The sequence below is a fragment of the Rasamsonia emersonii genome, assembly GCF_000968595.1.
Source record: "Rasamsonia emersonii CBS 393.64 chromosome Unknown ctg1118621760141, whole genome shotgun sequence".
In the NCBI taxonomy this organism is placed as follows: Eukaryota; Fungi; Ascomycota; class Eurotiomycetes; order Eurotiales; family Trichocomaceae; genus Rasamsonia; species Rasamsonia emersonii.
The window spans coordinates 1-17,359 of NW_013563170.1; the positions used below are offsets into that span (position 1 = coordinate 1).

Genomic DNA, 17,359 nt, shown 5'->3' on the forward strand with positions numbered 1-17,359 from the left:
GTATGACCCTGAGTTCACTGAGAACCACACACTGGAGGCCCAGTCCGACTGGACGAAGAGTCTGGTTCATGCATTCCTGCGTGGACCTTGGCCGTTTAACCCCGATAGCCAGCGAGAGTTGCACCAACTGCATCTGAACGTCGAGAGGATCAGGGTACCTGAGGTAGTGTTCCAGCCGTCAATAGCGGGCGTCGACCAGGCAGGAATCATCGAGATTGCCGCCGACATTCTGAACCAGCGCTTTTCAGCTGAGGAGGATCGTGCGCGTTTGCTGCGGGACGTGTTCCTGACCGGTGGTCACACGCTTTTCCAGGGATTTGATGACAGAGTGAGAAACGAACTGCGGTGCATCCTTCCTATCGAGGCACAGCTGTCTGTGCGGCGCGCTGCTGACCCTGTCCTGGACGCATGGAAGGGGGCCGCTCAATGGGCGTCGGGACCAGATCTGGCTACAGCTTCCATAACCCGGCAGGACTTCCTCGAGAAGGGAAGCGAATACCTCAAGGTAGGTGCCCAGACGTCTTCATTTCTTCCTTGTTTCTCACACACTCTCTCCTATTCCTCCCACCCTCCTTCTTTTATACGACTTGGGTGATCGATTCCTAACACAGTAGCAGGAACACGACCTCGGGAACGTTACAAGCGTCTAAATAGAGATAATAGACCAAATCAATAAAACCTAAACCCTTCACGCTGACCGTTTCCTATCTAGAATCCTACAGATGACCAAAAACAAAACAAAATAAATAATTATGTTGTGCTGTACTGTACAATAACATACCTAGCATTCCTAACCTTTTTTTTTGGTTTTTTGGACGAACTGAACAGGATGGATCGATCAAGCACGAGGTTATTTTTATTGACGATGAATTCTAAAAAAAGAAAATTCAGTTTTTTTTAATTAGTCGAGTATGGCTGGCGTGGTCGGCGTATAGAGAGAAGAGAAGAAACGGGGTTTTTGTTTTTTTTTTGTATTAGTTAGTTTTGGAATCAAAAAATCAATAGTCATCAACAATCAACATCTTTTTTTTTGGCTTTAGGGGTTTGATCGTGCGTGATTTGTTAATAGCCTGCTCTCCTGCTCTGCTGTTCTGTCATCTTGTCATCATCATATTGAGTTGGAGAAGTAAAAATGGGGAAAGATAGCTGGTTGGATCGCGACGATGACACCCTAGTTATTATAGTTATCCAGAGTCGAGTACGTGTGCACTTCAATTTCATTAAAAAAAAAGTCGATCGATCAGCTCCTTTCTGTTTTTGGACAATTGTGACAGCAGGAAGGTAACTTGCATCAATCAGTATTCGTATTTATTGCACGATTGCTACAATCAGATCAGAGGGAAGTTAAGTAAGTAGGTAATGAAGCTGGTAAAAAAACCTGGAAAAGGAAACTCGTGACATCTTCCTCCCACCCTTAATAATAATTAGAACATTGTGCTCGCTCATAAGTAAGACACAGGGATAATGGAAATGGAAATGACAAGTACACTGACACTGACACTGACCCAACCAACCAACCCATCTTAAATTGAAGAAGAGAAAACATACAAGCCATGGATTCGCGCCACACACCGAGTAAAGAAAGAACAAAATCAAGCCAGTGAGAAGAGTACAATCGATGACACGTGACGAGAAAACAGATCACGCTCATCGATATGCTTTCGAGAAAGCAAAGACGATAATCGAATCGTAACACAGAACAGTACAGGTTAAGGGATTTCCCTGAAAGCAAGGCAAAAAAGCAAAAAAAAAAAACGAACGCCACTCCAATCCGGCGGATGCACACAGAGAAAAAAAATAAGAGATTTAATTTATTTTTCAGGTAGCCACCGAAAGGCCATTCGGGGCTTCCGTCTTTGTTACACCCGAGGACTCCGACTGGTTGTTGTTGTCTGTGCGCATGCGCTTCGCTGGGAAATTCTCATTTCCCACATACGCGCCCTCCTCGTTTTGGTGCTTGCGCATCCCTAGACCGGCAACGGCAATGCGGTTAAGTTGGTTGATGTCTTCCCCCGGCGTGGAAGACGGCGCCGCAGAAGGCTGGGCCTGCTGTCCCGGTGCAACCGGGGCAGGCGCGGATGTGGCAGCTCCTGTGGGTGCTGACGTTGATGGGGCACCAGACGTCGCAGCAGTAGGCGGTTCAGGACGAGGCTGGCTCAAGTCGATGTTTCCTGGCAACTCGGGAACTTCATTCTGAGAGTCGATCAGACGCGACTGGAGGCTAATGATATATTCCCGGAGCTGGTAATTCTCCGCCTGCAGAGCTTTGTAGCTCTCCTGCAGAACCTCATATTCCTTCACTTGCTCCTCAAGCTTCCGAATATATCCTTCCTTGCGCTGACGGAATGCTCTCTGCGGAGTGTTAGTGGATGATCGGGTGATCTCGATCCGGGATGCAACTATACCTGTGCTGCGCGATTCTGAGCAGCTCGCTTCGATTGGGACAGCTCACGCTTGCCATATGTCCTGCGAGGCTGCTCTTGAGTCTGTTCCTGCTGTGCCGGTGCAGGAGCTTGCGCCTCCCCAGTGGGCGCGGCAGCAGTAGCAGTAGCAGCAGCTGCTGCTGCTGCCTGCGAATCTGCGGGATTTATCATGGCACCTCCTGCGATAGCAGGGTCGATATTATTGTTTTGGTCGCGAGCGGGGGCGGCCTGAATGTGAGGAGATTGCTGCGGACGCGCTCCTTGAGGGTTAAGGTGCTGCTGCGCAGCTATGAGCTGTTCCTGCAGGACTGGATTTAAGATTAGTTACAGGGCTCAGGTGAGAGATCAGATAGACGAAGGCGTCGACAAGAGAGATGGCAGAAATCCTTGTGCATTATAGGATTCGGAGGACGTATCAGCAGCGAACCAGGCCCAACAAGGCCAGCCATCGCTCACGCCTCCTTTGAGGATAAAACTGTTTATACAAAGCTGCAAAGCTGACTTACCCTGATCGGCATGGTCCTGAACCTGTTACGATCAAACATTAGCCATCGCCACAAACTAAGAAGATGAACAGCCAGGCTGGCCGAAGACGAGAGGCGACCAGCTATACGAGGAGCAGGATGCGCGAGGACGACGTGGTGCTGCTCGCGACGATGGTCACGTCGACAAGCGCATGTGAGTGGTGATGACAAAACCGTGGTTGCTTACCTGAGCAGAGGTCTGCATGCTGGGATGCGGCGCTGGGGCTAGCGCGGGCTGCATTGAGAGACGAGTCGGTTACGTGATGGAAGGGATGGGCCAGAAACCAACAATTGCTTTTTCCAGGACGAACCGACAAAAAGCAGTAAAATGGAGGAAAAGAAGACGACGAGTGAACAGGAATCAAATGAAGAAGAATGGATGGGAAGAGGGAATAATGCGCGATTGGCCCCGAGTAGAGCACTGCGAGGGCCTACGGCGTGACAATTTAGTGTATCGCGTTTGGCACCAAGAACAGTATGGACTGGGCAAGGTAGGTATTTAGTTTAGGCCGGTGATGCGAGCTGGTTGGAGATGATCTCGTAAGCAGGGACAAAAGTCCGGCGAGAGGGGGGAGGCAGGGTGGTTAATAATACTCTGGCTGCAGCGTCGGTACCGGCGGGTGGCTGGCAGGCGGCAAGGCCTGGCAGACTCGCAGACTGGCAGACTGGCAGACGCCGGAGCCCGTCGGCTCGTAGGGCGCTCCACTGATGCCAGTGGCGCCGTTCTTCCTTACATAAGTCGTCTCCTCCCATACAGTACCGTACGCGGGTATCTCTTGGAGAGCGATCATGATGAAATTTTACTGTTGTTGGTTTTTATCAAGACTAAGAGGGATTGATCACTGTCATGGGAATTTTATTTGGGAAGCCCTTCGAGAGACGCCTTCCTGTCAGCACGCGGAGGATTACTGACAGTGATTAGTAATCTGTTATGTTTCCGGCAGCGCGGTGGTACAGGCGTTCTGGGCCGCTTCTGGTTGGCAGTCGCGACCGCATCCCCCCGCATAACCTTACGTACACAATAACACATGCATGTCGCGATGGATGTAATCTCCGTACGGAGATAGCAGCAGTTACCATCCGAGTCAGCGTCAATATTGCTAGGAGAAACTGGCATCCTCTCGTTATGTACACTCCATCCTGGAATTCCGCGCCCATGAACCAGTGGCTGTTATTGGCAGGACCGATTCTGTTGGGGAGGGGATTCCTGATGATTAAGAAATCGCGTCAGCGCGTCCCGTATCGGTCTAACCCGATCCGAAGCCCGTATTAGTCAGCTCTGAGTAAATCTGCCCCACCTTCCCGGCCGAGACTTGCCGGATATGGCAAGCCCTGCCATCACTCCAGACTGCAGCAGCATTGCATGATTGTCGACCTCAGGCGTCACACAACACGTGGGGTCGTAATTCTGTCGAGCGATCATCACGGAACTCGGCGTGCTGGATCTGAAACTGAGACAGCTCTTCTGATACTCCGCAAGATGTAATCTTGTCCAGCTCTCTGGTCAACTTTGTCCTGCAAGGAGGGCTCTATTATCCTCCCAGATTGACCCAAAATGAACGATAAGAAACAGAACATGGTATCAGCTCATTTCCCTCTATGCCTAAAAAAGCAGGAGATTTCTGCGCACCTGAGTCTATTCGTTGGTTCAACCAGGAATAGTGGTTAATAGTACCGAGTATTCCGTCGTTACTCGTATCTAGTAGTATTATTAGGGTGGCTGGATAAATGATCCTGTTGATCTGCCGTCTCTCACATAATCTGTCCTATATTTGGCTAGCCAGGAGGAGTCAGAATCAAAGGTTGAAGGGTGAACTGATCACGGAAAACAGACATTAATATGGTGCGGTCGGAGGACAACCTGTGATAGGTTTAACTGTTCAACAGTCAGTCTGAGTTGGTATGACTGCTAGACTAACTGACTGAAGAACCTTGTTTTATTTATAGGCCCCGGAAATGACTGTTTTACTATGAACATATACGAAAACTGGATAACAGGACATGTATCGCGCAATACGAAGGGGACCATCGAATCCACATTCCTCCCGGTTTGACAGAAAAAAAAAACCACACCTTTTGCTGTAGCTATCTGATACTCTATCGATACCGCATTTTTCATTTTTGTAGATCATTAGATATTTGTTACAAAAGTACCGTAAATTTTATGTGTACTGTTTAGCTTGTCTCAAGATAAATTAAAATCTTACTAGTATCAGCCATCACCGTTTTTAATAATCGCCTCAATATCAAGCACTCTCCCGCAACAAAATCACGGTCAAGTTAGAAGATTCAAAATAACTTTATTACTCTAGTACTTGTTGTAATGTGGAGAGAAAATTAGAAAGAATTGGTGTTTTCTAAAAGCATCAGAGCAAATGCCTGCAAGAAACGATGCGTTATGCACCAAAAAATATAATAGTGTAAACTACCCACAACTCTTCCACTCTTCATAGTTACATGTCTTGGAAGTCTAAAAATATTACTGATAAGTAGTTGATGAATTCTAAAGTCGAATTTTCAGTACAACACATAATATTTGAGATACATCTACAAACGTATGGGATGTCGAGAATTTCAACGACATAGGGCCCGCAAGATACAGATATAGCCTCTGCAAATTTGATATAGTCGCAGCTCCAGCGCACAGGTACTTGAGCACAACCTATCAACAGTTCCAATGAGTCAGAGGACTCGTTATTGCTCTCCGACCATTGGCGGGCATCTGCTTGTTTCTGCCTTTGGCCTGACTTATAGGTATAAACAAGGTTCCACATCACTTTGGCGGCTCGGAGTCAGCGTCGAGATGAAATATCAGAAGACGTACTCGATCGGAGTCCGAATTTACTGTTTCAGCTAGATCTCTTAACTAGGGGTACGTTACCAGGAGGTATGGAGCATTCACTTGGCTGTCCATGCATGTTGGCTTCCAAGTAGGCGCTCCAGAACCATGAAGCACTTTCATTCACCAAGATTGATTCCAGTAACTGCTGGATATCTGCCTAGAAGAGACTAGCCACTTGGGACTAGTGTCCTTTGTTTATAAATTTCTGCCTTCTGCGCGTCAGTTCTCTCTCTTTTTCTTCGTCCCACCGTCACACCTTCCACTACCCACCCAACATCATCCTATTTCCACCATAAAATGACTTCTCTTATTTTTATCCCCGTCGCCCATTTTTACGCTTCGTCGATCCCCGCACTTTGTCTTCTGATCCTTTCGACTAGATATATTGCTGTATCCATCTACATCCCTTCTTCTATCTTTACTTTCTTCACCTCTACTCAATTCGTGTCTTTGATATCGCCGCCTCCTCCTCCCACTCCTCCTCCGCCTCCAGGGTCATTCGTTCTCGCGTTCTCCGGAGGCTGTCCTCGCTACATGAGCTTGTCTGTATGGTATTGACATGGCTAGCCCATCCATCGATAATTTAGAGGGGAACTTCGGTCGTGTTTCCACTTCGTCGTTCCCTAGCGGGTAATTTCAGATATTCCTGGAGCTCTCTCTGGTGTATCTGGGGTTATGACTGCACCTCCTCGTTGTCGATTGGCTCCCATGATCAAATCAATAGCTTCTCATGTACCTGGTTACAGCGGACTGTCTGGTGTGCGGTTTGGCACGGGCAGTACTTGCTCTGTTCCAAGCATTGCTTCGTGATCCTACGCATTACCGGCTTTCCTTTATCCCTTGAATCGCAGAGTCTAAGGATTCCTTTCGCTCTAATCGACAATCGATCCCTCTTCGCCGCTTACCTCCACCGAAGCCCTTTGACAACTCTCTCGACGCCTCCTCCTCCTCTCTCTCTCTCTCTCTCTCTGATTTCTCTGTTCCTGGGGTGACCGTCCTCGTAGGTTGCATCCTCCCTGTCCATGATGAACAGTCGACTGACAACGATAAACAGCTCCCCCCCCCCCCCCGTATTTTTTTCTTTTGTGAGCTTATCCTTCCAGGAATTCAGACAGATGCTAACATTGAGAACTCGGGCTCTCCCTTCCTCTCTGTACTTTAGCTTTTTTTCTCCCCTGCTCTTGGTAAGTTGCTCAATATTATTCACAGCTGGTCGAGCAGTGCTAAAAGTAGTAACTTTCCTCTCTCGTCGCCTGTTCCTCAAACGTCTTGGAAGAGGAATTAAAATTATATCGCCTTGACCGAAGTTGGATTGATGGTACACTCGCCATGTTACTTGCTATGTCCGTGGAATTTCCCATAAGGCTTGGATGGACTTTTGGATGCTACTTCATCGTGGTTCTATGGATTGCTGGGTGTCTTTGCTTCTCTATATTCTGTAGTTGGCAATACAGTATTTGTTCGTCATCTTCTAAGGGATCAGGGCAATCTTACCAATAAGTATGTAGTCATTTGAGATAATGAAAGAAATTGACTAAGATCGACTCATGTTTTTAGTTCACGGTCCGCCTATTTCGTCCTGATTTTTGATCTTCCCGAGTCATCGTCCTTTAGTCTCATCTAAGATTTCGACTTCTTAGTCAAAGGAGACTGTCTCATCGTCTCTGTCGACCGGCATCGGAAGAAATTAGTCGATATAGACATAAAGCCAGCTTTATTTCATTCAGTTTAGAATTTCTGGAGTGCTTGGATGTCTGCGAGTTCGACTCTGTTCTTTTCTTTTTTCTTTCTTCCATTTCTCCTCTTCTCCGCTACTTTATCGACTACTGTCTCTGCTGGTCCTGGTGCTCAGGCTAGGTAAGTTGCAACCTCACTCTCTGTGCCCTGTACACTAACACAGCTGAATAACTCATAACGTCCGTTTGGTAAGTTTATCGGCCCATTCAATGGCTGACAGATTGGTAACATGACGACTTCTATCGTTGCCTGCGTGGTCCCCTGCGCGTATCGACTCCGACCGCACCACTTCTCCATAGTTCCGTTGCTTCAAAGATATCAGACACCCTGGTGTCAACGCCACGAGCCCGAACACATACTTTGGAAATCGTCTTAGCTCTGCGGTGGATGTGGTAGATATGACAAGGCGGGAAAATCTAGTAAAGATGATACTGGGAATGTAACAGCATGAAATTTTGTTCGAATATAATGCCGGCATTGATGTACTGTTAAAAAAGCGTAGCCATGGCGTATCCATTTCACACTCGTGTAGCTAGATATCACTCCAGTCCTTGCGGGTTTGGATAAACGACCTTTTATATAACGCGTCTCAAGCTGCCTTTGTTCATCACCCTATACCTTTCCCCCCTTTCTGATTGCATATTTTCTGGGTTACCTATACGAAATAGCCCTTCCTCATAACGTAGAACCATCAAACCTACGAGTATATAACCTCTTTGTCTTTGTTGGCAATAGCATTTCCGGCCTTCTTGACGACAGTGCCAAAATCATGCGTTTGACAGCATATACGAAGTACCTAACCCGTTAGTGAACCAGCATTCAGGTTTTCTACAACTAATGACTTGTTTCATCAGTTAGGTATGGGAATCCAGTTGCTTTATTTTATATTAAGGGTAATTAACGGCAAGATAACTAACTAACTGTCAGAAATCGGCATTATGAAATATCAGACGCGGTATAGTCACGTTTCAGCAGTGTTCGTTTGGTCAGTGATCTTTAGGAAGGGTATGTATGTACTCTCCACGGTAAACTATAAAATATAGCTTTTTACAGATACATCTGGTAATAGACATTGAATGGGTTATGAACTCCATTTCTTCCAGGTCTGCGCGGGTTCCTGTATAGCACAGCCAACAGCATGGAATCTGGGGATGCTGTTATGGGTACTCAAGCTGAGGAGGAGGAAGCGAGTGGAAATTAGGCAATGATGTAGCAGGTAATAATAGTGTATGCTGTCGAAGGTTTCAAGACACTCTCTTGGCAATTCTGCTTTTCTTGCTCGTCGGAGCTCACGGTTTGGGCTGCCATCTCGACGGTTTTTCACTTGGATGACGAAGTAAGCAATGGTATTATTATTATCTTTTTGCAAGGGACTGCAACAGCAATGTCGCAGCGTTTTTATCCGAAAGGACAGAGATATCGCTGTTCTGGATTGGTATGTTTTTTGTTTTCGTTTGTCGGTGACGCTCACAAATTGTCAGCGAGCCTTGTTTGCGGAGAATCGAGATCAATAAAATCGTAATTAAAAGAGCTGCGACCATCAAGATTTTTGTCGACCTGAAAATTTGCGGTCTTTCTCACGACAGAGTCCAATAGAGTTTCGTAATCTTGATTGAAGAAGACGTGCCCGTCGTCCCATAGGCGTCGTGTTTGCTAATCACCACATGCCCGACGCACCTTTCTGCGACGCTGGATTCTTTTTTGAAGGCAATGAGATGATGAAGCCAGAGAGTCTCCTAGAGGTCGGCACTAGTTCGTGTGTGCATCATTAATGCAGCCACGATTTCTCGAAAAGGAGGTATGCGTATTCAGAATAGTGGCAAGACCGATAATTTGCCTGTTCAACAGCCTCAGGCGTTCAACAAGATGAAAGATAGCAACTTGGAAGTATGCCACTGAGTTGCGGTAAAGCTGGTTAGGGTATAGCCAGTACCGGAGTTAGGGCAAGGGAGTCATTGCAATCGATGTCTTCGCAGCCCTACACGGTCTTAGTGGGTTTTGTTTATAGGGACATGACCATACACTTGGCAAGCACTTTGAGGTTCTTATCGCAACGGACTAGTTGAAGTCGCGTTGAACCAGCATATTTCTCTTGTCTATATTGGTTCAACCACTTTTCAAGTTTCTCGATGTCAGCAAGCCGCAGGCAGGCCCAGGTTTGGAACAGTGAGACCAATATGCTGCTCCAGTTTACTGAGAAGCCTCTTGTGCCCCTCAACCACTTCGAGAATATGATAACAAATGTGTGATCTGGCTAAATGATTTAGTGTCCAAAGAAGTCCACGATCTTCATTGATATCGACGATATATCTGAGATATCCAGGTGTAAGATCTTCAGCGAGACTGTGAGCCTTTGGCTTAATTTGGTCGAATCGACGTCGAACCTGTCACGACCAAAATCGAATGGTGGTGACGGAATAGAAAAAGATCAGTCTCCTCAAAAGGGTGTCGACTTTGTGATGTTGTCGTAGTCAAGTAAGATTCGCACCCTGCTATCCCAGGAGCTCAGCCTTGCTGCTGATGTGAATGAGGATATATGAGCACATAGAAATTGATACGGTATGATGGCAAGGCAAGCGATGCTCACTCGCCACCACGATTCGCAGACTGTGGAGCAGAATCTTCGCGCGGCCAGATAATTGGGGAGTTTGCTCAATGGTTTATATAGGTTTATATGGTGAAGGTAGACATATTCAGAGAGGACGTAATACAGACGTGAGAATTAGTACTATAGTGATGGCAACTATACCATGGCGAGAATGCCTGTTAAACGTTAGCGTCAGAAACAGAGAGGAATATACAAGGTGAATCTTACTATGAAAGAAGCAGGAAATCCGGATCGATTCCTTGGGCCTTGTGATATAGGTACAAGAGAGTAAAAGGAGGACGTCGGATCCAGTTGAGGGTAAAAGGTGTAAATATATTCGATATAGGCAGCAGTATGACTGTCGAACTCGGCACTGTAAGGACACAGTGGGGTTTCCTCACGAAAGCCGATAAATGAGAAGGCAAGTTCGATTGAACCAGGGGATAAAGGGGCAGTTCTTGCTGAAAATAGGGTCGAGTTGCTCGCATGAAGGTCGATTGTCCATAAGTTTGTGTGCGACCGTACGCAAGCAGAAATGGATAAATTGACAGCGGAAGCCCGCTGACGGAAACCCCGTCGTAAATGCAGACGAAAGAAAGGTTCTGACCGGGAATCTCAAGATCAGAACAATGACATGCTACCAATTGTAGCACACGGCTCACGGAGACCCCATGGGAAAGCAAGGCATCGTCTCTCGAAGAACAGGGACCTGGGGCAAGAATATGCTGCTTATGCATGACAGAGCATTAAACTGCAATTCACAGAGGCATAGATAATAAGATCCAAATCCAGAATGCATCTTCACTGTCAATCGTAGCAATATCTTTCTTGTAGCCAGAAGCAGCGAAGACAAGCCCAAGGAAGTGACGTTGCTCAGCAAGGAAGTCCTGGATTGGACCTTGTTTCTCCAAGTAATTCTCGAGGAGTTTCTGGTTCTGGTCGTAGTTTCTCATGTGTAAGAAAGAGGTAATTTGTCATGTCCAGGAAAGAGTAGACTAGAGATGCAGACTGAATGGGAGACTGTTCAACCCCCCTGCGCCAGTACTCTCCACACTCCCCACAGGTAGGTGGCTGGTGTTCAGTCTATGTGACTGGGATGGCCTGGTGAAGCTAGGTGCCAATGGCTAACTCCCGGTACTGTCAAGGCTGACTAGGTCAAGCGCCTGGCTTGCAAACCCATGCCCATTCGTGCCTAGATAAGCCTTGCAGACCTATGGGCTGAAGCTGGGAACAGAAACCAGGTTGGCCATAGACCTGGGGCCAAAGAACACAGTGGAAGGTCGACAAACCATATGATTGCCCAGGCCACAATGCCTGCATCCTATGGTTCCTCCCGGTCCCATATTGCCTGGGGAGTGCCCGCGAGGGATGGAGGCGGGCCAGGGATGATGGGCCCCTGTAAGGGGTTAGCCTGTAAAGATGGGAAAGGATGCAAAAGGACTTACTGGGACAGCTGGAGCAGGAAAACCCCGATTTCCATATCTTCACTGTGAACAAAAACTTGATAGAGGCAGGGGGGCTAATATCTGTCAGCTGCGAACTAATCCGGACCTTGCGAGTCTCTGCCGCATGTCAGATGATTGCGAACTTACGGGGAGGAGAGGGGAGGGCCGCTGCGGCAGCCGCGGACGCGGACGCGGCATTTCTTCACTTCGACTAAGATTCTCCAGTATCGACACCACCAACGCACAATGTCTCGACCACAGACTTTAAGACGTAAGTGTTTGGTGCACGTCTTGACTCGTCAGTGAATGCGATTTGAATGAGACTTTGACGGCAGTCTCTGCCGCAAGATTCGCAAACGAACTCCATGTTGGTGGCAGAGGAAGCATGAGGGCTAACGTATGAGAGGCGCGTTCTCGAGCAATTTGCTGTTCAACAAAGCTTTTCCCAATACCACTTGGTCCTGCGATCGATGCGCCAGGTTCGGACATCTTGTAGATATACCCCCTGAATGTCGTAGGATGTGATTTTCGTACATGTGGGTTGTGATATCCCTTCCCTGCCTTTGATCTCGGCATCAAGCGCTTGACAAACATTCTGGTAATCACATCAGCTCTCTCCAATTCAATATCAACCTCTTGGAGCTCCCGCTCCAGGCTTTGGTGCTGCTGATTCTGGTGCTCCCAGTTGCAACGTCCGTCTTGCTAATGGAAAATGGGGCATTTCTTTGACTTTTGCACCATTCGTCAGGGCAAAGGCGCTGGAGCAGATCATGATGGAGGCAGGATGCTTCATATGCGGATGACTAAACTTATCCCAACGTAAGGGAAGGGCGAGACGAACTGAGCCTTTGTGTCTGGGTTCGAGCACGGATACAACCACCCACTGTACCCAAGAGCAGCTAACCTGTCTCACAATACTCAAATCGACCATGATTGGTCCTACCCAGTCTTCTGTTTCAACATATTCCTCAATCAGGCTGTACATCTCTGATCAGAGTATTCCTTCTATCCCGATAAGGGACTGGAAACTCGAATATCCAGACAAGAGCAACAGTCATCGAACTGGTGATCAGGCCGATCTTCGAAATTGAAAGTTCCTCTTGTAGGGCAAGGTCATTGTGCCGGATTGTGCTGGGTCGACTGCTCAGTGATCCAGGTGCCCAAGTAAGGTGCAACCTTTTTTCAACGCACTCTTTCAAATTTTGAATCCAAATCAGATAGTGTCGTGTTCGTCGATTTGCAGATTCTTCGAAGGGAAAGCGCTCACTCCAGGACGTCAGCCTTCTGGAGTGTTGTACATACTGTACATACGTACTGTACAAAAAGAAGAAGGGGTAAACCGTTCACGACGCAGATGCTCGCTAGCTGGCTCCTCATTTATAAATGTCCTTAGCTCTCACGTTGGACTCCGAGGAATGGAGTCGGTATCCATTTTGTCTGCTTTCTTTGACGGAGATTTCCCGTTGCAGTAGGAGGACAGGCCGGGGGAAAGCCATGAGTTTCCACGCATGATCAGGCCACAGGATTACATTTAGCACATAGATCAGTGGGTCCTCTTCTAGCAGTTGCTGGAACAGGGTGCGCTGTATCGGAAAGATGAGCGAAGGGCGGTTGGTATCCGTGTCGCGACGGGGGCTTAAGTGATGGTCGTAGATATCGCCGCCTCGCGAATGGCGAGTTCAGCAAAAGTCCTCTGGTGGCCGTCGCGATTAAACCACCAATCAAATGCGTGTTGTATGTCAACATATCCTTTGTCGCCGTCGCCATGGATAATAAGAGTGCAAAACGTGCCTTTTCAGGGTTTGTCACGGCAGGGGTCAAGCGGCAGAATGGACTCAATAGCATAGATGTCTGCCAAGATATTACCACCATGGGCAATAGCATTTCAGTTGTGCCGATCAGGATCGCTTATGGGCAGGTTGGACTGTGCATCATGGATCCCTTGGTGTACAGCCAGGCTTTGGTCGCAGGTCTTCAAGCTAAGACAGCCGCTGTTCAATGCGGTCCATCTGCAAAAGGTGCAACAGGCCGGCATCGTTCCCGAACCGTTTGGCTGGCATGTCAAATCCAATATTGTAAGATAGAGAGATCAACTGGGACAACATGGCAGATTTGTCGGAGATTGAAGGGGATGGTGAGCCCATGATGGTGTCTTTGTCCGCATCAATCCACCATCAAGCATCAGCGGTGAGCCTCCTGGCATATAAATAATGTATTTCCTAGTTATAGAAGAGCGCCACATGACATGCTACCATTGTTGCAGTTACCTCGTTGAAAGATCCTTCTCAGGGCTTCTTCAGGTGAAAACCCCTCATGAGCCTGAGCGCCATGATGGGTAAATCCATTTGGCACAGGCTCCATGTGAAGCTGTCAGAGACCCGTGCTGTCTGACTCCCATGTTACCTTGCGGCGCTCACGGAAATGAGAAATATTTCCCAAATTAAGGCTCTCGTCTATCAAACTGAAAGGTCGTGCCCGTACCATAAAAACAGCCTAGCAGATTATCCTTGACTGCTTGGCGAATACACGTCTGACAGGGAGCGTTGCCGGCACTTCCGGCCGGTTCCGGGGCCGTGCCGGCGACCACTCAATAATTGTGTTCAGTGGCCGCAAATTGAGAGGCAGGATTCGATACTTAATCTGGAGTCTTGATCACTCTATTCCCTCCTGTCAATCTGCTTTCTTGATGCTCTCGAATCAATGGCTTGTCGAACCTCTGACTCGTTCCCTAGCTGAAGACGGTCACGTTGCTGGTAGGTTTCTAGGGGAGAAGGTCAGGTGCCTTACGTTTGACCAGCTGTGTACGCGAATGACACAGTTCTCCCTGTTAAACTATCCCAAAACGTAAAAGATGATTGGGGATGGCGTTTCAATCATGACCAAGATCCTGCTGTGGCATAGCAGGAATCCAAGATAAGCAGACACTGAAGTGGCTCTGCCTTGTGTGGTCGCTCCGGTGTTTTATTTTCTTATCTTTTAGCACTTCCCAGTGACAAGGTCGAGTCGGTGCGTTGTGGTCGAGAGGGACAAAGTTTATTAAGAAGCAGCAAATAGATACACCCTTATCACGGCGGAAACTCCTTAGAGAGCATGTGTAAGGCGCCGGAGGACAGGGATATGGTGGCGCATACGTTTGATCAAAGCAGTCGAAATGTTCCTTAATCCTGTCCTCAACAGCACAAGCCAACGGGCAGAAACGATGAGCTTTGGTTTTCCGGGGAGCCGTCCTCGTATGGTCGTAGTAATAGACAGGGACAGCAATTAGTCTTCCAGAGATTGGTGAAAATTCCAGCTTGTAGTAGTCGAGAAGACGCACTTGGTGCACAATATCGCAGATCGAAAAGCTTGGACGAGCAAGCAGTTAGTCACTACACTGCTAAACGCCTCACCCTGCCATTGCTGTAATTCAACCGCCCTTACTGTAGCCTTTGTCACCTTTTTGTTGTTCTCCAGATAATGATCAGCGCATCCAGACTCTGCAAAAGTTGTAATGATGTTGGCAAACAGATCGTCGACTTTTGAGGCCCCTTATCAGATATCTGTCTAGCGACATGCTCCGGAAGTTTTATATCTGCTCTCTCTGTCGGAGTCTCCGTGGGAGAGGAATATGGTGGGGAATTGCATTCCAAATTCCTGTCACAGGTCCTAGGATTCTAGGTTTTTTTTTGTTGCGACTGTTGATGACTATTCTGGGACGATGACGGCAATGTGCTGCCAGGCAAGGTCTCGATCTGGACCAAACCGTATTGCCAAGTCAGTAGACACATCCGGTGCTTCAAAGTCCCGGAGGCCCATGATGGCTTCGGACAGCGGCGACAATCCGCGAAGCGAAAAGGTGAGCGGCCATGGTTCTCCAACCTCAGTGGGCTCGTACGCCCGAAACGGACCCCGTTCGCTTGTGAGATTCGCATTTCTCATGTCACGGAATGTCTCTAGAGACATCCCGTTTTCAAACGTAGGCTGGCCATTGGATCCACTAGGGCGCACAGCGACGAGAGTTGGCAGAATAACAGAACGTGTTCCGACATAACACTCGGAACAACATGTTTGAGGCAGGCTGTTGCGAAGTAGAGTTTTCGGTAGCAGGATCAACGGACTTTCCATCTGCTTATTCGACAGGAACTGTTCCTTAGGGGGTTTGAATCTCAGTCGAGCATACATCTGACTGTTGAAATCCGGAGTTCCTGCGCCGATGACGTTTCTGTGGAGATGTCGTGCTTCTTCCCCTGATGTCACTGTGCAATACATCAGCCAAAAAAGTCATTACTTGATAAATAATACATACCAATCAACAACGGCATTTTGAGAATGAATGGTGGTACCCATATGAGGACGTCTTGCGCACTAAAGTTGCTGAAAGCTGACAGACGGCTGACTTCAGAACCCAATGTTCGACAACCGGAATACATTACCTCGGCCATTCTTGAAAACGAGGCCATGCGGTAGAAATGAATGTTCGCTTTCTTTTTTTTTTCCAGCGGAAGCCCCGAGAAATGGCAAGGCAACTGCCAGATCCTCATAGAAGCAAGTATTCTATTCAACCCAGTGACGATTTCCTCGACTTTACCGTAGTGTGTGGTGTCTCCAGGACATTTTGCCTAGGTAGAGCAAACATGACTTAGCCGAAACAATCCATGGCTATCCTGACATGTTCAGCGAGTACTTACAGCTTTAAGATACTCCCTGGACAATTCGAATCAGTTCCTCCGGGGTTTTCTCAGGTATTCTTTCTTTGGAGACATCGCGATAAATAACATCGTGGAGGTTCCGGGTATTCATTCCACTGGATCCGTTCGGCCTCTTCTTTGTCTTGATATATACATCAGACATCGTCGCAGGTGGTCATACCACCGATCGTGACGGTTCCTCTCAAAGGGATAGTAACCCCGTTCCTGTCTGACCGAGATAGATGGTCGGAGGGAAGGATATTTTCGCTTATCAAGAGTCATGGCATGGATAAGCTGACTGCGTAAGCTGTATAATATAAGGAAACGAAGGAAAGAAGGTACACAGCTGTTAGTAGGCACAGCTGTATTTTGAGCAAAGAAATTATATAAAGAAAGAAGAGCAAGTTGTAACAAGAGAGAAGAAGAAAAATCGCTCCTAGGAGGGAGGAGGAGTGTTCTTTATAGACAAAGGAGACGACGGGAGGGGTAGTTGCAGTAGTGAGTGAATAAATCAAGCCCTAAGCGAGGCAGGGCTGCCGATAGCTGCTAAGTGAATGGTTATATCACCGATTTGGGAATTCACTGTCTGGAGGGATGGGAATATATGTACATGCCTGCGGATGAATAAGTCTAGATGCGCAGAAGGAGGAATCGAATCCTAGGGACGATATATGGAGTCACGAGATCGGATTTTCTTGGTAATGAAGAAAATTAAGATATTGTCTTGATTTCCATATAGGCATTTTCCTATAACTTCTTTCTGATTTAGAAGCACGATGCTCGCTAGAAAGTAGACCTGATATTTGCTTGGAAACACAACCAGCAGCTAGTATGTATCCTCACTGACTCAGTCTGCTACTCCCCATCGTTTAATTAAGGAACATCCCGCTTCCCTCAGCCAGTTTGGACGGGAAATGCCTAATAGTAGCTGTCTACTGTCTAGATATCTGCAGGGGGGCAAATGTCCCTACCCTAAGCTGTGTAACCTTGAACCTAGCTATTACCGTCATTTTAAATAAAGTACTCCGTAACGCTTTTGCAAGGTTCCTTTCCTAGGGTCTTATCCACTTTAACTTTTGGTTTGGTAGATACGATGCTTCATTTTGCTAGTAGGTTAATTCGACCCTCGCATGT

At 47.5% G+C, this 17,359-nt stretch overlaps 5 protein-coding genes across 5 annotated transcripts; 2 read left to right on the forward strand and 3 right to left on the reverse strand.

The window, feature by feature from the left end:
• Window positions 1-650, forward strand: T310_4589 (Actin-related protein; the record flags this gene model as incomplete). The annotated part of the gene is made up of 2 exons (XM_013472530.1): window positions 1-505; window positions 618-650. Coding segments are annotated over 2 exons (538 nt in total), but the record flags the coding sequence as incomplete, so codon positions are not given.
• Window positions 651-1,818: 1,168 nt separating this feature from the next.
• T310_4590 (BZIP transcription factor) lies at window positions 1,819-3,188 on the reverse strand (the record flags this gene model as incomplete). Its single annotated transcript, XM_013472531.1, has 4 exons — window positions 1,819-2,352; window positions 2,406-2,731; window positions 2,930-2,951; window positions 3,135-3,188. 4 exons carry the CDS (start codon window positions 3,186-3,188, stop codon window positions 1,819-1,821), a joined length of 936 nt encoding a protein of 311 aa, XP_013327985.1.
• Window positions 3,189-10,871: 7,683 nt separating this feature from the next.
• On the reverse strand, window positions 10,872-11,925 carry T310_4591 (uncharacterized protein; the record flags this gene model as incomplete). Its single annotated transcript, XM_013472532.1, has 5 exons — window positions 10,872-11,042; window positions 11,403-11,509; window positions 11,559-11,675; window positions 11,706-11,758; window positions 11,804-11,925. 5 exons carry the CDS (start codon window positions 11,923-11,925, stop codon window positions 10,872-10,874), a joined length of 570 nt encoding a protein of 189 aa, XP_013327986.1.
• Window positions 11,926-13,323: 1,398 nt separating this feature from the next.
• On the forward strand, window positions 13,324-13,862 carry T310_4592 (uncharacterized protein; the record flags this gene model as incomplete). Its single annotated transcript, XM_013472533.1, has 3 exons — window positions 13,324-13,633; window positions 13,669-13,692; window positions 13,822-13,862. The coding sequence occupies 3 exons, from the start codon at window positions 13,324-13,326 to the stop codon at window positions 13,860-13,862; spliced, it is 375 nt and encodes a 124-aa protein (XP_013327987.1).
• A 1,380-nt stretch (window positions 13,863-15,242) lies between these two features.
• Window positions 15,243-15,979, reverse strand: T310_4593 (uncharacterized protein; the record flags this gene model as incomplete). The annotated part of the gene is made up of 2 exons (XM_013472534.1): window positions 15,243-15,793; window positions 15,844-15,979. The coding sequence occupies 2 exons, from the start codon at window positions 15,977-15,979 to the stop codon at window positions 15,243-15,245; spliced, it is 687 nt and encodes a 228-aa protein (XP_013327988.1).
• Between the last annotated feature and the right edge of the window lie 1,380 nt (window positions 15,980-17,359).